This window comes from Neomonachus schauinslandi, chromosome X (genome assembly GCF_002201575.2).
Source record: "Neomonachus schauinslandi chromosome X, ASM220157v2, whole genome shotgun sequence".
Lineage (NCBI taxonomy): Eukaryota > Metazoa > Chordata > Mammalia > Carnivora > Phocidae > Neomonachus > Neomonachus schauinslandi.
In genome coordinates, this window is record NC_058419.1 from 58,523,448 (window position 1) to 58,544,384 (window position 20,937).

Sequence of the window (20,937 nt, forward strand, 5' to 3'; positions counted from 1 at the left end):
CTGTAGTTGTGCAGTTTGTTCTGTCTGTCCTCCCATTGATTTCCTGGGTGTTCAGAATGATTTGATATTTATCTATCTGTTTTCGAGAGATGAGGCAAGCATAGGGTCCCCTTCATACTCCACCATCTTAACCCCTTCCCCTGTAGTAGTGAAGGTTTTCAAGTGGGCACCTGGAGACCACTTCTCCGTAATTAGTACTTCAGCTATCTTTGGGTAGTATTTGTATTTTCAAAATACTTTGAAAGGTTTTATGATCAAGTGCTGAAGCCTCTGCTAGCAATAAATTAATATTTATAATTTTTATGAATGAAATACAGAGATTTTAGGTAAGATTTGTTTCTAAATTTCAGACCTTTTCAAAAATTAGGAATAAAGTATATGAAATACATTATCTTTTAAACTAGAATCAGAAAGATTCAAGTATCCATGCAAATATTTGAATAAATAATAGCATTTATGGGAGTATAAATTCACTATCTCATCATAGTAAATAGACTCCTTATTTGCTAAGAGATATTCTAATTAGTACAATTTTGGCTTATTAATAAGGAAGAAATATTTGTTCATTTTTTGATATGTATCAATCAACCTTCTAAGCTTTACTTCATTGATGTCCTTTTCTACTATAACTGTGTTGCAAAAATTAATATATCTCCAGAAATATCTTATTCTTTATAGAAGTAAACACATGATATTTTTCTACTAATGTTTAATGTGTACTGAAGTCTAAAAATGAGCCTGACTTAAAGGAACCTACAATAAATTGGATGGAAGTTGTCTGATGTGAGTTGTTTAGCAATAACTCGTTATTCATTAGAGCCTTTGTGGTCCCTACTATTACTTACATAAGCTAGTTATATAGGTATTTTGATATTAGCTTTTCAAGTTTGCACTTGATTGTTCTTTTTTTTTAAATTTTATTTTATTATGTTATTTTAATCACCATACATTACATTAGTATTTTTTTTTCAAGATTTTATTTATTTATTTGACAGAGAAAGACACAGCAAGAGAGGGAACACAAGCAGGGGGAGCGCGAGAAGCAGGCTTCCCGAGGAGCAGGGAGCCCGATGCAGGGATCGATCCCAGGACCCTGGGATCATGACCTGAGCTGAAGGCAGACACTTAACGACTGAGCCACCCAGGCACCCCACATCATTAGCTTTTGGTGTAGTGTTCCATGATTCATTGTTTGCATATAACACCCACTGCTCCATTCAATACGTGCACTTGATTGTTCTTATAAGTACTCTTTGACTAGGAAAAATTTATATCTTGAATTTTATGTGAGATAGATACTCGTTATTTATGTCTGGTAATTGTCAAAGCCAAACATTAATATTTTTAGCCTTTTATAAATGTCCATGCTGCTGGTTATGCAATTCACAGTGTTAATGCACTAATAATATTTATATTTTGTTTTTAGGTCTAAAAGCTTTAGCAGTGGGTTTATTTATTTTTTTTATATTTTTAAGTTTTTATTTAAATTCCAGTTAGTTAACATACAGTGTAATATTAATTTCAGGTGTACAATATAGTGATTCAACACTTCCATATACCACCCAATGCTCATCACAAGTGCACTCCTTAATCCCCATCACCTATTTAACCCATCCTGCCACCCACCTTCCCTCTGGTAACCATCAGTTTATTCTCTATACTTAAGGGGCTATTGCTTGCTTTGCCTCTCTGTCTCCTTTTTTCTCCTTTGCACCTTTTGCTTCTTAAATTTCACATATGTGTGAAATCACATAATATTCATCTTTCTCTGACTGATGTATTTTGATTAGCATAATAGTCTCTAGTTCTATCCACATCAGTGCATTTTTTGATGGTTGAGTAGTAATCCATTGTATATATATATGCTACTTCTTTTTTTTTTTCCTTAAGCATGGCCAATCTTATTACATCAACATTCCACTTTCTACTTCCCTGAGTTACTTTATTATTTTTTTTTTACTTTAGTCATTGTTTTTAATTTTTATTTATTTTTATTTTTAATTTTTTTAAATTATTATGTTATGTTGGTCACCATACAGTACTTCATTAGTTTTTGATGTAGTGTTCCAGGATTCATTGTTTCTGTAGAACACACAGTACTCCATACAATATGTGCCCTCCTTAATACCATCACCGGGCCAACCCATCCCCCCACAGCCCTCCCCTCTAAAACCCTCAGTTTGTTTCTTGGAGTCCATAGTCTGCCATGGTTCGTCTCCCCCTCCAATTACCCCCCCTTCATTTTACCCTTCCTTCTCCTAATGTCCTCCATGCTATTCCTTATGTTCCACAAATAAGTGAAACCATATGATAATTGACTTTCTCTGTTTGACTTATTTCACGTAGCATAATCTCCTCCAGTCTCATCCATGCTGATGAAAAGTTGGGTATTCATCTTTGCGATGACTGAGTAATATTCCATTGTATATATGAACCACATCTTCTTTATCCGTTCCTCTGTTGAAGGGCATCTCAGCTCCTTCCAGTATGGCTATTGTGGACATGGCTGCTATGAACATTGGGATGCATATTGCCCTTCTTTTCACTACATCTGTATCGTTGGGGTAAATACCCAATAGTGCAATTGCTGGGTCATAGGGTAGCTCTATTTTTAACTTTTTGAGGCACCTCCACACTGTTTTCCAAAGTGGCTGTACCAACTTGCATTCCCACCAACCATGTAAAAGGGTTCCTCTTTCTCCACATCCTTGCCAAAATTTGTTGTTTCCTGCCTTGTCAATTTTTGCCACTCTAACTGGTGTAAGGTGGTATCTCAATGTAGTTTTGATTTGAATTTACCGCATTAATGCCGAATGATGATGAACATTTTTTCATTTGTCTGGTAGCCATTTGTATGTCTTCTCTGGAGTAGTGTCTGTTCATGTCTTCTGCCCATTTTTTGACTTGATTGTTTTTTGGGTGTTGAGTTGGAGAAGTGCTTTATAGATATTGGATATCAGCCCTTTGTCTGTAGTGTCATTTGCAAATATCTTCTCCCATTCCGTGGGCTGCCTCTTTGTTTTGTTGACTGTTTCCTTTGCTGTGCAGAAGATTTTATCTTGATGAAATCCCAAAACTTCATTTTCACTTTTGATTCCCTTGCCTTTGGAGATGTCTCTTGAAAGAAGTTCCTGTGGCCGATGTTGAAGAGGTTACTGCCTATGTTTTCCTCTAGGATTTTGATGGATTCCTGTCTCACATTGAGGTGTTTCATCCATTTTGAGTTTATCTTTGTGTATAGTGTAAGAGAATGGTCGAGTTTCATTCTTCTGTATGTGGCTGTCCAATTTTCCCAGCACCATTTATTGACAAGACTTTTTTCCATTGCATATTTTTTCCTGTGTTGTCGAAGATTATTTAACCATAGAGTTGAGGGTCCATATCTGGGTTCTCTATTCTGTTCCTTTGGTCTATATGTCTGTTTTTGTGCCAGTACCATGCTGTCTTGGTGATCACAGCTTTGTAATATAGCTTGACATTGGGCAACGTGATGTCCCCAGCTTTGTTTTTCTTTTTCAACATTTCCTTGGCAATTCAGGGTCTCTTCTGATTCCATACAAATTTTAGGATTCTTTGTTCCAGCCCTTTGAAAAATGTCATTGGAATTTTGATCAGTATGGCATTGAAGGTATAGATTGCTCTGGGCAGCATAGACATTTTAACAATGTTTATTTTCTGATCCATGAGCATGGAATGCTTTTCCATCTTTTTGTGTCTTCTTCAATTTCTTTCATGAGTGTTCTATAGTTCCTAGAGTATAGATCCTTTACCTCTTTGGTTAGGTTTATTCCGAGGTATCTTATGGATTGTGGTACTATTATAAATGGAATCGATTCTCTAATTTCTCTTTGTATACTTGCATTGTTAGTGTGTAAGAAAGCAACTGATTTCTGTGCATTGATTTTGTATCCTTAAGCATCTGCATTCGGCTCAGGTCATGATCCCAGGGTCCTGGGATCGAGCCTCGCATCAGGCTCCCTGCTCCGCAGGAAGCCTGCTTCTCCCTCTCCCACTCCCCCTGCTTGTGTTCCGTCTCTCGCTTTGTCTCTCTCTGTCAAATAAATAAATAAAAAATCTTTTAAAAAAATGTATTGTTGGATCCTGTTAGCTAGGATTTTGTTGAGGATTTTGGAATCCATATTCATCAGGGATATCAGTCTGAAATTCTCCTTTTTGATGGGGTCTTTGCCTGGTTTGGGGATCAAGGTAATGCTGGCCTAATAGAATGAGTCTGGAAGCTTTCCTTCTGTTTCTATTTTTTGAAACAGTTTCAGGAGAATAGGTATTATTTCTTCTTTGAATGTTTGGTAGAATTCCCCAGGGAATCCATCAGGCCCTGGACTCTTGTTTTTTGGAAGGTTTTTGATCACTGCTTCAATCTCGTTACTGGTTATTGGTCTATTCAGGTTGTCAATTTCTTCCTGTTTCAGTCTTGGTAGTTTATAGGTTTCCCCAGAAGACATCCATTTCTTCCAAGTTGCTTACTTTATTATCATATAGTTGTTGGTAATAATTTCTAATAGTTGTTTCTATTTCCTTGGTGTTAGTTGTGATCGCTCCCCTTTCGTTCATAATTTTATTAATTTGGGTCCTTTCTATTTTCTTTTGGATAAGTCTGGCCAGTGGTTTATCAATCTTATTAATTCTTTCAAAGAACCAGCTTCTAGTTTCACTGATCTGCTCTCCTCTATTTCTGGATTCTAATTCATTGATCTCTGCTCTAATCTTAATTATTTCTCTTCTAATGCATGGCTTTGCCATCATTTGTTGTTTCGTCTCCAGTTCTTTAAGGTGTAGAGTTAGTTGGTGAATTTGGGATTTTCTACTTTTTTGAGTGAGGCTTGGATGGCTGTGTATTTCCCCCTTAGGACAGCCTTTGCAGTAGCCCATAGGTTTTGGACCTATGTGTTTTTGTTCTTATTGTTTTCCACGAATTGTTTAAGTTCTTCTTTGATTTCCTGGTTGACCCAAACATTCTTAAGCAGAGTGGTCTTTACTTTTCAAGTGTTTGAATTTCTTCCAAATTTTTTCTTATGATTGAGTTCCAGTTTAAAGCATTATGGTCTGAGAATATGCAGGGAATAATCTCAATCTTTTGGTATCGGTGGAGACCTGATTTGTGACCCAGTATGTGGTGTATTCTGGAGAAAGTTCCATGTGCGCTCAAGAAGAATGAGTATTCTGTTTTTTTAGGGTGGAATGTTCTGTATATATATTTGAGGTCTATCTGGTCCAGTGTGTCATTCAAAGCTCTTGTTTCTTTGTTGATTTTCTGCTTAGATGATCTGTCTGTTGCTGAGAGTGGAGTGTTTAGGTCTCCTACAATTAACATATTATTATCAATATGTCTCTTTATTTTGGTTAACAGTTGGCTTATGTAAATGGCTGCTCCCATGTTGGGGGCATAGATATTTAAAATTGTTAGATCTTCTTGTGGGATAGACCCTTTAAGAATGATATAGTGTCCTTCTGTGTCTTTAACTACAGTCTTTAGCTTAAAATCTAATTTGTCTGATATGAGAATTGCTACCCCGGGTTTCTTTTGAGGTCCGTTGCCATGAAAGATGGATCTCCATCCGTTCAGTTTCAGTCTGGATGTATCTTTACGTTCCAAATGAGTCTCTTGTAGACAGCATATGGATGGGTCCTGTCTTTTTATCCAGTCTGCAACACTGTGCCATTTCATGGGAGCATTTAGGCCATTCATGTTGAGAGTGATTATTGAAAGATATGATTTTATTGTCATCATGTTGCCTGTGAGATCCTTGTTTCTATAGATTGTAAATTTCTGTTCTATATCACTCTTGGGGTCTTTCTCCTGTTATAGAACCTCCCTTAATATTTCTTGCGGGGCTGACTTAGTGGTCACATATTCTTTCAGTTTCTGCCAGTCCTGGAAGCTCTGTATCTCTCCATCCATTCAAAATGACAGCCTTGCCAGATAAAGTATTCTTGGCTGCATGTTCTTCTCATTTAGTACCCTGAATATGTCTTGCCAGGCCTTTCTGGCTTGCCAGGTCTCTGTGGACAGGTCTGATGTTATTCTGATGTTCCTCCCTCTGTACATAAGGAATCTCTTCCCCCAAGTTCCCTTACGATGGTTTCATTGGTTCTAAGTTTTGTGAGTTTTACTATTACTTGCTGGGGCACTGGTCTATTCTCCTTGATCTTGCGAGGGGTCCTCTCTGCCTCTAGGACAAGAATGCTCGTTTCATTCCCCAGATTAGGGAAGTTCTCAGCTATGATTTGCTCAAATATATCTTCACGTCCTCTCTCTCTCTCCATCCCCTCAGGGATCCCATTGATTCTGACATTGGAATGTTCCATAGCGGTCACTTATTTCTCTAATTCTGTTTTCATGGATATTAAGCTGTTTGTTCCAGGCCTCCTCCTGTTCCTTCTTTTCTCTCTTTGTCTTCTAGATCACTAATTCATTCTTCTCCCTTGTTTACCCTAGCTGTTAGAGTATCTAGATTAGATAGGATCTCACTGATGGTATTTTTAAGTTCTGCCAGATCAGCTCTCTTTTCTGCCCTTAGAGAATCTATGTTACCATTAATCGTTTTCTCCATCCTAGCTATTGTCTTCATAACTGTGACCCTGAAGTCCATTTCCGACATCTAGCTTATATCCATATCCATCAGTTCTGCATCAGAGGTCACGATCTCTGAGTCTTTCCTATTTTGGGGGTTCCTCCTCTTCGTCATTCTGTTGAGGGGTGGTTGAGGGGATGTACAGATTCCAAATTATTGACCAGAACCCAAGCAAGATGCACCTGTTTTATTGGTACCTTAGGGTTGCCCGCCTCTTGTTCTTCTGGCCTGTCTTCTGGGGGAGGAGCCTGCTGCGCTGTTACTCAGGCAACTGTGTTTGGGCCGAGTTGCCCTGCTCCCTGTTTGTGCGTGGGGGGTATGGGCTCAGTGAAAACCGGTTTTGGGGGGGCTTTTGTTCTCTGGTTGCTTTCCCTGGCAGATTTCCATGTCTCTTCCAACACTTAGAGCAGAACTGATCGTTTCCAAACCTCTGCCTCAGAACAGAGAGATCACAGGCTGTTCTTCAGTGAGCTGTCCAGGCCACAGTCTTCATTTCTGTCTGTGCTGCTAAAACTGCGGTGACCTGGGTTGTGTGCTCCACAGCAGCACTCCCAGCCCTCACCTCCAGGTCCAGGCTTGTCTCTGCTCTTTGTGTTTCTAAAACCACCAGCTGCCCCAGTTCACACCTGTGCCCTCGGAGCCCAGGTTTCAATCCGGGGGACTGCCCTAAAGTCCTTTCCCCACCACTACCAGTCTGCAAGTCTTTGCCCGGTCTCCAGCATGGGAGGCTTTTGCACTCCAGTGGCACAGGATCTCGGAGCCTCCCTCCCCATTCCATTTATCTTCCGATATTTGCCTCCAGAATCACGGCTCCCCACTTCATACCTTGAAACCATCCACCAATGATATTCTGTTTGTAGAGATCCAGATATATCTTCTTACATCTCAGTCTGATTTTGTGGGTGTTCAGATTGGTCTGGTAGATATCCAGCTGAATTCAGGGGACTGATTGAGATAGGATCTCCTACTTTTCTGCCGTCTTTGCCCCAAAAATCCTACATCTTCTTTATCCATTCATCTGTCGATAGACATCTGGGCTCTTTCCATTGTTTGACTATTGTGAACATTGCTGCTATAAACATTGGGGTACAGGTGCCCCTTCAGATCACTACATTTTTATCTTTGGGGTAAATACCCAGTAATATAATTGCTAGGTTGTAGGGTAGCTCTATTTTCAACTTTTTGAAAAACCTCCATACTGTTTTCCAGAGTGGCTGTACCAGTTTGCATTCCCAACAACAGTGTAAGAGGCTTCCCCTTTCTCTGCATCCTCGCCAACATCTATCATTTCCTGACTTGTTAATTTTAGCCATTGTGACTTGTGTGATGTGGTATTGCTTGTGGTTTTGATTTGTATTTCCTAATGCCGAGTGATGGGGAGCATTTTTTCATGTGTCTATTGGCATTTGTATGTTTTCTTGGGAGAAATGTCTGTTCAAGTTTTCTGCCTAATTCTTGATTCCATTATTTGTTATTTGGGTGTTGAGTTTGATAAGTTATTTAAAGATTTTGGATAGTAGCCCATTATCTGATATGTCATTTACAAATATATTCTCCCATTGTTTGTTGTCTTTTGGTTTTCTCAAATGTTTCCTTTGCTGTGCAAAAGCTTTTTATCTTGATGAAGTCCCAGTAGTTCATTTCTGTCTTTGCATATGTGTCTTGAAGGAAGTTGCTGCGGCCAAGGTCACAGAGGTTGCTGCCTGTGTTATCCTCTAGGATTTTAATGGATTCCTGACTCACATTTAGGTCTTTCATCCATTTTGAGTCTATTTTTGTGTATGGTATAAGGAATTTGTCCAGTTTCCTTCTTCTGCATGTGGCTCTTTAATTTTCCCAATGCCCTTTGTTGAAGAGACTGTATTTTTTCCACTGGATATTCTTTCCGGCTATGTCAAAGATTAGTTTACCATAGAATTGAGGATCCATTTCTCGGTTCTCCTTCTGTTCCATTGATCTATGTGTCTGTTTTTGTGCCAATACCATACTTTCTTGATGATTACAACTTTGTAATATAGCTTTAAGTCCAGGATTGTGATGCCATCAGTTCTGGTTTTCTTTTTCAACATTCCTTTGGCTATTCACAGTGTTTTCTGGTTCCATACAAATTTTAGGAATGTTTGTTCCAGCTCTGTGAAAAAAGTTGATGGTGTTTTGATAGGGATTGCATTGAATGGATTGTTTTAGGTAGCATGGACAATTTAACAATATTTGTTCTTCCAGTCCATGAGCATGGGACATTTTTTCTATTTCTTTGTGTCTTCCTCAATGTTTTCATGAGCATTCTATAATTTTCTGAGTACAGATCCTTTGCCTCATTTGTTAGGTTTATTCCTAAGTATATGGCCTTTGGTGCAATTGTAAATGGGATTGACTCCTTAATTTCTCTTTCTTCTGTGTCATTGTTAGTAGATATAATGCAACTGATTTCTGTGCATTGATTTTATATCCTGCCACATTGCTGAATTCCTGTATGAGTTCTAGCAATTTTGCAGTAGAGTCATTTGGGTTTTTCACATAGAGTTTCATGTCATCTGCAACGTGTGAGTTTGACTTCTTATTTGCTGATTAGGATGTCTTTTCTTTCTTTTTGTTCTCTGATTGCTGAGGCTAGGACTTCTAGTACTACGTTGAACAACAGTGGTGATAGAGGACATCCCTGTTGTGTTCCTCCTTAGGGGAAAAGCTCGCAGTTTTTCCCCATTGAGAATGATATTCGCTGTGGGCTTTTCGTAGATGGCTTTTATGACACTGAGGTATGTTCCCTCTATCCCTACACTGTGGAGAGTTTTAATCAAGAAAGAATGCTGTATTTTTTTTTTAAAGATTTTATTTATTTATTTGAGAGAGAGAATGAGATAGAGAGATCATGAGGGTCAGAGGGAGAAGCAGACTCCCTGCTGAGCAGGGAGCCCAATGCGGGACTCGATCCCGGGACTCCAGGATCATGACCTGAGCCGAAGGCAGTCGCTTAACCAACTGAGCCACCCAGGCGCCCCAGGAATGCTGTATTTTGTCAAATGCTTTCTCTGCATCTATTGAGAGGATCATATGTTTCTTGTCCTTTCTTTTGTTAATATGATGTATCAAATTACTTGATTTGTGGATGTTGAATCACCCTTGGAACCCAGAAATAAATCCCATGTAGGCGTGGTGAATAATCCTTTTAATGTTCTGTTGGATCCTATTGGCTAGTATTTTGATGAGAATTTTGGCATCCATGTTCATCATGGATATTGGTCTGTAAATCTTTTTGGTGGAGTCTTTGGTTTGGGGATCAATGTAATGCTGGCCTCATAGAAAGAGTTTGGAAGTTTCGTTCCATTTCTATTTTTTGAAACAGCTTCAGAAGAATACGTATGAATTCTTCAAATGTTTGGTAGGATTCCCCTGGGAAGCCATCTGGCCTTGGACTCTTGTTTGTCAGGAAATTTTTGATGACTTCTTCAATTTCTTTCCTGGTTGTTGGTCCGTTTGGGTTTTCTATTTCTTCCTGTTTCAGTTTTGGTAGTTTATGTCTCTAGTAGTTTATCTGTTTCTAGGAATGCATACATTTCTTCCAGATTGTCTAATTTGTTGGCATATAGTTGCTCATAATATGTTCTTATAATTGCTTGTATTTCTTTGGTGTTGTTTGTGATCTTCCTCTTTCATTCATGATTTTATTTACTTGGATCCTTTCTCTTTTCTTCCTGATAAGTCTAGCCAGGGGTTTATCAATCTTATTAATTGTTTCAAACAACCAGCTCCTAGTTTTGTTGATCTGTTCTACTCTTCTTTTGTTTTCTATTTCATTGATTTCTGCTCCTCCTTATTATTTCTCTTCTTCTGCTGGATTTAGTCTTTATTTGCTGTTCTTTCTCCTTCCCCTTTAGGTGTAAGGTTAGGTTGTGTATTTGAGACCTTTCTTGTTTCTTGAGAAAGGCTTGTATTGCTATATACTTTCCACTTAGGACTGCCTTTGCTGCATCCCAAAGATTTTGAGCAGTTGTGTTTTCATTTTCATTTGTTTCCATGAATTTTTTAAATTCTTCCTTAATTTCCTGGTTGACCCATTCATTCTTTAGTAGGATGCTCTTTAGCCTCCATGTATTTGAGTTCTTTCCATCTTTCCTCTTGTGATTGGGTTCCAGGTTCAAAGCATTGTCCTAAAATATGCAGGGAATAATCCCAAACTTTTGGTATCCATGGAAACCTTATTTGTGACCCACTATGTGATCTCTTCTGGAGAATGTTCCATGTGCACTTGAGAAGAATGTGTAGTCTTTTACTTTAGGATGGAATGCTCTGTATATATCTGTTAAGTCCATCTGGTCCTCTGTGTCATTCAAAGCCCTTGTTTTCTTGTTGATCTTCTGCTTAGATGAGCTGTCCATTACTGTGAGTGGGGTGTTAAAGTCCCCTCTATTATTGTATTATTATCAATGATTTTCTTATTAATTGGTTTATATATTTGGCTTCTCCCAATTTAGGGGCATAAATATTTACAATGGTTCAGTCTTCTTGTTTAATAGACCCTTTGTTATGATATAGTGTCCTTCTTCATGTCTTGTTACAGTCTTTTGTTTAAAATCTAGTTTGTCTGATAGAAGGATGGCCACTCCAGCTTTCTTTTGATGTCCATTAGCATGATAAATAGTTCTCCACCCCCTCACTTTCAATCTGGAGCTGTCTTTCAGTGTAAAATGAGTCTTTTTGAAGCAGAATATTGATGGGTCTCATTTTTTCATCCATTTTGATATCCTATATCTTCTGATTGGAGCATTTAGTCCATTTACATTCAGAGTAATTATTGAAAGATATGAATTTATTGCCACTGTATTGCCTGTAAAGCCCCTGTTTCTATAGACTGTCTCTGTTCCTTTCTGGTCTATGTTATTCTTGGGCTCTCTCTTCACTTACAGGATCCCCCTTAATATTTCTTGCATGGCTGGTTTAGTGATCACATATTCTTTTAGTTTCTCTCTATCCTGGAAGCTCTGCATCTCTCCTTCCATTCTGAATGATAACCTTGCTAGATAAAGTATTCTTGGCTGCATGTTCTTCTGATTTAGTACACTGAATATGTCATGCCAGCCTTTTCTGGACTGCTAGGTCTCTGTGGATAGGTCTGCTGCCTGTCTAATATTTCTTAGGTTATGGACCTCTTGTCCCGAGCTGCTTTCAGGATTTTCTCTTTGTCTCTGAGATATGCATGTTTCACTATTGTAAGTTGGGGTGACTTTGAGGGGGGTTTTCTGTGCCTCCTGGATTTGGATGCCTATTTCCTTCCCCAGATTAAGGAATTTCTCTGCTATAGTTTGCTCCAATATACCTCTTGCCCCTCTCTATTTCCCCTTCTTCTGGGATCCCAATTATTCTAATATTGTTTCACTTTCTGGTGTCAGTTATGTCTCAGATTCTCCCCTCATGATCCAGTAGTTATCTTTTTTTTTCTCATCTTCTTTATTCTGTATCATTTTGTCTTCTATATCACTAATTCTCTCTTCTGCCTCATTTATCGTAGCAGTTAGAGCCTCCATTTTTAAAAGATTTTATTTATTTATTTTACAGAGAGAGACACAGCGAGAGAGGGAACACAAACAGGGTGAGTGGGAGAGGGAGAAGCAGGCTTCCCGCAGAGCAGGAAACCCGATGCGGGGCTTGACCCCAGGACCTTGGGATCATGACCTGAGCTGAAGGCAGTTGCTTAATGACTGAGCCACCCAGGCGCCCCAGAGCCTCCATTTTTTATGGCATCTCATTAATAGCCTGTTTTATTTTGACTTGATTAGATTTTAGTTCTTTTATTTCTCCAGAAAATGATTCTCTAGTGTCTTCTATGCTTTTTTCAAGCTCAGCTTGTATCTTTATAATCAGTATTCCAAACTCTAGTTCTGACATCTTACTTATGTCTGTACTGATTAGGTCCCTGACAGTCAGTACTGCCTGCCTTTTGTTCTCTTTTTTGAGGTGAGTTTTTCCTTCTTGTGATTCTATCTGGAGAAGAATAGATGGACAAGAGAACAAAGTGCTAAAATGGCAATAACAACCCCAGAGAAATATATACTAAACAAGTCAGAAGAGACCTGAAACTGAAAAAAATATATTTTTTTTAAAGAGGATATAATCAGACAGATGAACAGACTAGAGCAATACACTGGATCCTGTGTGTATTTGGGTCCTTTTGCTGGAAAAGTAGATCCCAAAATGTACAGAAAGAAAAACTTACATATGTACAAAAATAAATTAAATACAATGAAAGGATGGAATGTAACTGTAAAATGAAAATTTAAATACAAAAAAGAGAGAAAAAATAAGGAATATAAACAGGCAGGTGAACAGAACAGAGCAATACACTGTATCCTGAGTGTATTTTGGTCAGTTTGTTAGAAGAAACTACATCTCAAAATTGTAAAGTAAGAAAAACTTTTTTTAATTTTTTTTTTACTCTTCTTTTGTTTTCTATTTCATTGATTTCTGCTCCTCATTATTTCTCTTCTTCTGCCGGATTTAGTCTTTATTTGCTGTTCTTTCTCCTTCCCCTTTAGGTGTAAGGTTAGGTCATACCACCCTGAACGTGCCTGATCTCATCTAGAGAGATATTCTTATGGCCAGTGTCAAAGAGTTTACTGCCTCAGTTGTCTTTTAGGATATTTATGGTTTCCTGTCTTAATTTAGGTCTTTAATCCATTTTTTGGTCTGTAATCCATTTTGTGTATTTTTTTGTATGGTGTTAGAAAGTGGTCCAGTTTCATTCTCTTGCATGTTGCTGTCCTGTTGTCCCAACACCATTTGTTAAAGACTCTTTTTTTCATTGGATATTCTTTCCTGCTTTGTCAACGATTAATTGACCATAGATTTGTGGGTTCATTTCTGGGTTTTCTATTCTGTTCTACTGAACTATGTGTCTATTTTTGTGCCACTACCATGTTGTCTTGATCATTCCAGTTTTGTAATATAAGTTGAAGTCTGGAATTGTGATGCCTCCAGCTTTGCTTTTCTTTTTCAAGATTGCTTTGGCTGTTTGGGGTCTTTTGTGGTTCCATACAAATTTTAGGATTGTTTGTTCTAACTCTGAAAAATGCTGGTGGTGTTTTGATTGCATTAAGTGATTGCATTAAGTGTGTAGATTGCTTTGGGTACTATAGAGATTTTTATAGTATTTGTTCTTGCAATCCATGTCATCTCTATTTTTCAACAAAATTTATTAATTTCATAGAGAAAACTCACATGAATATATAATAAACATATTATTTGATATAATCACTAGCTCTAAGACACAGAACAACTAGCTGAACTATTGCATGAAAAATTAATGAAACCATTCGGAATGTATCAAATGTGTTTTTGTGATCCAGAAATATACCTCTCTTCCCAAAACATATAAGGCTTTGATGTAAAATATAAATCCATCTTGCTTTCATGAGAGCATATATTATCTTACCATCTTTTGCATGGAAAGGAGGCAATTATCATAGATATTAAAAGCACAATCTCTAGAGTAAGAATACCAACTGTACTACTTACTAGTTTTGTGATGTTGGGCAATTTATAGTATATTTGCCTTAGTGTTCTCATCTTCAAAATAGAAAGAGTAATATCTACCTCATAGAGTCAGTGTCAGGATGAAAAGACAGTATTGTGTATAGTTCATATTAGGCTCTCTATACAATATTAATCTTAAATTTTGTTGTCTGTGTCTGGTTTTTCTAAGAGGAGGAGTGAAAACTCATTAGGGTCAGGGATCATATCTTCAAAGTTTTTTTTTTTAATGACCAATGTTACTCAATCACCTTATTAATAGCCATTTACTTAATGCTTGCTAATTGCAAAAGACTTTGCCTTTGACATTACATGAATCTATTATTGAAAAGATTTAAATGATCTAAGCTTTTACATTGTGAACATTTGTGAGATTATTGGAAATACAACTGTCTTTTGGATAATAAAACCAAATTTATACTGAGTAATACCAGATAATATGTATTTCTTTCTCAGGTTCTTATGCAACAGGGCTATGATGCTGCTTGTGATATTTGGAGCCTGGGTGTCCTTTTTTACACGATGCTGGCTGGGTAAGAAATAATAATACACATCATAATTTGAATTTCATCTATATATCTCTATCTGTAAAGAAATGGATAGATGAAAATAGCCTTAAGTAAAATGATATGAACATTTTAAAATATCATCTATTGTTTATTTATAAAATGTGAAAACATGAAGTAAGGTATTTGATGAGGCATTATTCAGATATATAAATTAAAAGAATTTTCAACTAGAACTAAAACTTTTAAAAATAAAGCACATATTTTTATTTTGGTATTTTACTTTCAGTCCATTAAGGTTTGAAAATGTTTACTTGAACATAAAATAATTACTTCTTTCAATGGGTGTTTGCCCATTGAGCTTGTTGATACTGATTTAAATTTTTAAAATACTTGAATTCTGGCTTTCCTGGTGGTAGAGATTAAGTAAGACTGAGCTTTATGAAAAATATAAATAGCAACAGAATACTAAACTACAGAAACATACACAGCAGCCTTCTCTGAAAAAGATAAATACTAAAAAAAAGGAATAATTGGATTATTTTACTATTGGTAATTTACAAATAATATAAGTGCTGTTTTACTCTTAATAATAATGTTATTTAAGAATAAATATGGCTGTAGAAAAAGGCATAGAATGGAATTTGAAGAATTATAATGTAATTATATAATATACTTAGGTGTGACTTTTTAAAGAAGGCATTTAGTATAATTTAAATATTCTTGACATAACAGGAGTGTTGTAAATATGTTATGAATATTGTGACTGAATTATTTATTGACTTGGTGGTAATTACATATATCAGTGTATTCCAAATATTTATAGATATGCTATGTACTTATACAAAATATTTAGTTATAGACCACAGGAAGTACTAAAGCGAAGAGTAGTTATCTCTACTTAATTGTTACGTAAGAGAATTAAGCATTAGCATATTAAGATATCTTCCTCATACTTCTTAACCATAAGCCTTTCTATTCCCAAATTTGAATACCATTTTCAGTTCCACCTGTTAGAATGTTACAAAACTGATCACTTTTGTTATTCCATAATTAATTTTTAAACTACTTTAACTTTGTACAATCTATTTGTCTTCAACTATAGAGGTTTTTTGATATTTAAACCATTGTTTATAGACATTAATTAAAATATTGTTAACCTGTTCCCGTGGATAATACTGATAAAATGCTAATGAATAAATTTGAACTAATCAATAAATACATTCTAAATATATAAAATTGACGATTTCTTCATAGTAGGTATATTTGGTTTGCTAACTTATGCCTGGGAGAATACAAAATTTGCATGTTTTATTCTGGTCCAATTTTAAGCCTATAGCTTTACATAAAATGCCACCTTTATTTTATTTTACATTGATTAACTGATCAAAGGAAAAAAATATCGATGTAGGCAAGCCTCTCAATTAATTCATTAGAATTAAGTTCATTGAAATATAAAATTTGATATGAAGAATGAAGGAAAATATTAGATGATACTCTTAATTTGCTGTAGTAAATATTTGCATGTTGTCTTATCCTCTTCACTTTTAATTAGATTTAATTTGTATGTTAGGCCCTAATGTCTATTAAAATCTATTTTATTAATAGCTACACTCCATTTGCTAATGGCCCCAATGATACTCCTGAAGAGATACTGCTACGTATAGGCAATGGCAAGTTCTCATTGAGTGGTGGAAACTGGGACAATATTTCAGATGGAGCAAAGGTATAAATTATAAATATCTTTTGTTGCATTCACTTTAAATTGCTAAAACCTTTAAGTTGTAGCCTAGTCTGTATTTGCAGAGTATCTGATGGTGTTATATGTCAGTATTTGTTTTTAAGTCAACTCACATTTATATGTGGTTTGAAGAAGATGAAGCCTGACTTTTTTTTCTACCGTGCTTCTAGGCGATATTTCTCTCATATCAGTTCATATGTGTTCAAGGAATATAAACTATTTTCAGTATTAACCAAAACTAAAAATGTAAATCTACTGGGGGAAAACACAAATTTAAAGCCAACTAGAGCTGATTTCTGTATTTAGTGTATTTTTACACATCATTTCTTCTTTAGCACAGACATTGACTAGTGATTATGCAGTTTTATGCTAACTTATTCTTTGAGAATATACAAACTTTTTATCAGTACCACCTAGATATTTATTATTGAAAACTTAGAGCTGTCCAATAGAAATATAATGTAAGCCACATATGTAATTTAAAAATTTCTAGTGGCCACATTAAAAAACAAAAAAGAAACAGGTGAAATTAATTTTAAGAATATCTTTTATTTAACCTGGTATATCCACAATATAGCATTTCAATATCTAAACGGTATAAAAATTAATAAGATATTTTACATTCTTTTTTTTATACTAAGTCTTCAGAACCTGCTGTGTAGTTTATACTTAGAGCCCATATAAATTTGGACTACCCACATTTTTCAAAAATTATTTTTCTTTTTCATTAATTTTTTATTTGTGTATAGTTGACACACAATGTTACATTAGTTTCAGGTATACAGCATAGTGATTCAATTAGTTTATACACTATACTATGCTCAACACAAGTTGGACTACCCACATTTTAAAAGGCTTAATAGCCACATATGGCTAGTGGCTGCCATAGTAGGCTGTACAGTTTCAGTGTAACCAGCCTGATTTAATTTAGGGGAAAAAAATTGATCAAACCTTGACTATGAACTCTTTTAACATATATAATTTAAAAATTTTGAGTTTTAAAACAAAAATCCAAAGGCTGTCAGCATGTGGTTTATAGGGTCCTGAAGCTTTTAAGCTGCAATTTGAAGTAGAAAACAATTTAAGACAAAAGGAATTGCTTATACTTAATAGCTGCTAATTATAAAACATAACTGTCTCAAGAATACTAGCTTATCTGTAGAGTATATTGTGGAGTAAGTCTCATATCCTAATTATTATAGAGTAAATAAATCAGGGATTTGATTGTAACTACCTTTTAAACATTAGAAAAACACATAAGGAATTATGTTTGGATCTTGGCTATGAGACAAATGTACTGTGTGGTATAGTAAAAAAACACCCGATTGGAAGCCAGGAGTACTGACTATTAGTTTGTGAACTACTAACTAGCTGCCTCAGTTTTCTCATCTATAAAATTTGGGGACTAAATTCTCCAAAATTCCATTTCTTTGCAGTTTGTTTTATTTATAATTTGTTGTATTTCTCCATGTAAAGTGATTGAAACTACTAGTATTATTCAATAAATACATGTATGTTCTAGTCAGCCAGTTTGTTTGTCAGAAAATGCATTTTCCCAAGGAGTAAGTCCAGTGTTTAAAGCTATACATATGATCCTCTTGCATTTCTTTTTAAAAAAATAACTAGCAACAGTGAATGTAATGCTGAAATAGAGATTCATATGACAATTATGCTTAGATTTCAGTTTTCCATGTTCCATGTGTTTTATGTTTGAGTCTGTCTAGTGCTTAAGAAATAATAATACAGGACACCTGGGTGGCTCAGTTGGTTAAGCGTCTGCCTTTGGCTCAGGTCATGCTTCCAGGGTCCTGGGATTGAGCCTGCTTCTCCCTCTGCTGCTCCCCCTGCTAAAAAATAAAGAAATAATAATACATATTAAAGTTTAGTTTTATTCTCACCTCCTCTTTTAGTGTGATATTCTGGAGTAATTAACATAGGAAAAGATATTGGGGGATATTGTTGAAATATTTCACAAGGTCTTTCATGTATTCCCTTTTTATGGATCAAGTGACTTTAGTTCTATCTTTGAAATTTTTCTGAAAACGGTGGCAAATGCTGAGCAAAGGAACTTACATGAACCTTCTAAAAAAAAAAAAAAACCTATCTCCTGTACATTTTAACAGTTTGATTTTTTTGATTGTTTTAAATTAGTAATAAAGGTAAACTATTCTTCAGTTGCCCATAACTCCTTAAACTAGCACCCCTTAGTTGTGAGAATTGTGGCATTTGCTATCATCTCTTTTCTTTTTTTTTTATTTAAATTTAATTAGCCAACATATAGTACATCACTAGTTTTTGGCGTACTGTTCAATGATCCATTAGTTGCATATAACACCCAGTGCTCATCACATCATGTGCCCTCCTTAATGTCCATCACCCAGTTACCCCAACCCTCCACCCACCTACCTTTCCACAACACTCAGTTTTGTTTTGTTTTGTTTTGTTTTCCTAGAGTCAAGAGTCTCTCATGGTTTGGCTTACAATCATCTCTTGACAGTTGCTTTACTTAATTGCAGTTCATTACAATTTTTAAATGTTCTTCTTGCTATTGGTGAATGCCAACACCAGAAGCATATAGAAGATGATTGTTTGCCTCCTGTTCATGCAGAGTTCATAAACTTTGTTCATTCAGTTAAAGTGTGGTAGGTGTGAGAGGTGATAGTTTTATGTGTTTTATTGCTACAACAGTTTCAGCTAACTCCTCACCTCCAAACTGCAGGCTTCAAGAACATTGGCATTTTACTGCTTCCCTTTTGGAAAACAGGGAAGACAAAAAGTATCTTGTAAACTAAGCAAAAGTAGAAGAGGCAAGAGTAATGAAAATCTCATGGTGTCACTCCATGTAAACACAATAATACCTGATTAATTAGACTGTTCTATCTAAATTTTATAATATTTTAAGTAAACAAAGTGTTACTTTTTTCAAGTACATAGACCTTTAACCAACAAAGAGTTGACTAGTAGAAGTTCTTATGGGACAATTATTTATGACCTCTTCCCTCATCTCCTGTAAAAAAAGCAAATTCTACATGTCCTCTACTGTGTTCCCATTACTATGTTGTATGTACTTTATTAGAGCACTTAACACATTCTCCTTTGTCATGTATTTGTGTGCATTTTTATTCTTCCTCCTCAGTGTTTAAATGTCATACTCATTTTTACATTTTCTAACACACTTAGCATAATACTTAATTGAATACTTTTTCATAAACTAATCTTTTCTTCAGATATACCTTCCATTGTTAATTTGCACACTAAGATTTTTCTGTCCATATATAAAGATAGATACTGTCCTATTGTGAATGACTAAATTTGCAATAAGTGGCCAGGTTTTACATAAATATTTATTTTTCATTTTGGCTTGAACATTCTTTTAATAGAAGAGTCTTTGTTTACGTATTTCGAAGTCATAGATTTCTGGAGCTGGAAGGGACCTGGTCCATCATTGTGTAGTTAGATAAACCAAGGTGTGTAAAATTTATCTTGTCCATGGTCATACACCAATAAATGGCACAGCTGGAGTTGATTTTCAGTCCAGTATTCTTTTCATTCTACTATAAGATAGAGAAAACTTTCTGGAGAAAAAAGGCTTTATTAGTTTGCCTTATGTGAGTAGAATGAAAGAGAGAGGTCTCTAAACCTTTAATCATAACAGCAAAGGTGTTCTTGTTCACCCAGTTCTTTTATATAATATGAAAATTAAGTATACTGAAACTTAATATTTACATAATCTATACTACAGAACAGTTTAATACTTAAAATATTATAATGAAATCCTTTTAGAACTTCTAGTACCATAGCTTTTATTTTATTTTATTTATTTATTTTTTTGCCAAGCATGTTTCTTTATTTTTTTTATTATGTTATGTTAATCACCATACATTACATCATTAGTTTTTGATGTAGTGTTCCATGATTCATTGTTTGCATATAACACCCAGTGCTCCATTCAGTACGTGCCCTCTTTAATACCCATCACCATGCTAACCCATCCCCCCACCCCCCTCCCCTCTAGAACCCTCAGTTTGTTTCTCAGAGTCCATAGTCTCTCATGGTTCGTCTCCCCCTCTGCCTTCCCCCCCTTCAATTTTCCCTTCCTACTATCTTCTTTTTTTTAACATATAATGTATTATTTGTTTCAGAGGTACAGGTCTGTGATTCAACAGTCTTACACAATTCACAGCGCTCACCATAGCACATACCCTCCCCAATGTCTATCACCCAGCTACCCCATGCCTCCCACCCCCCACCACTCCAGCAACCCTCAGTTTGTTTACTGAGATTAAGAATTCCTCATATCAGTGAGATCATATGATACATATCTTTCTCTGATTGACTTATTTCGCTCAGCATAATACCCTCCAGTTCCATCCACGTCATTGCAAATGGCAAGATTTCATTCCTTTGGATGGCTGCATAATATTCCATTATATATATGTATATATATATATATATATACATATATATCACATCTTCTTTATCCATTCATCTGTCGATGGACATCTTGGCTCTTTCCATAGTTTGGCTATTGTGGACATTGCTGCTATAAACATCAGGGTGCATGTACCCCTTC

The 20,937-nt window shown here is 35.8% G+C and overlaps 1 protein-coding gene across 1 annotated transcript in view; it reads left to right on the plus strand.

The window, feature by feature from the left end:
• RPS6KA6 (ribosomal protein S6 kinase A6) overlaps window positions 1-20,937 on the plus strand; it is a 196,819-nt gene that overhangs the window by 162,611 nt on the left and 13,271 nt on the right. The window contains exons 19-20 of the mRNA XM_021690974.1: window positions 14,574-14,650; window positions 16,232-16,349. Of these exons, the coding sequence (XP_021546649.1) occupies window positions 14,574-14,650; window positions 16,232-16,349 (195 nt within the window). The remainder of the gene's footprint in view (window positions 1-14,573; window positions 14,651-16,231; window positions 16,350-20,937) is intronic.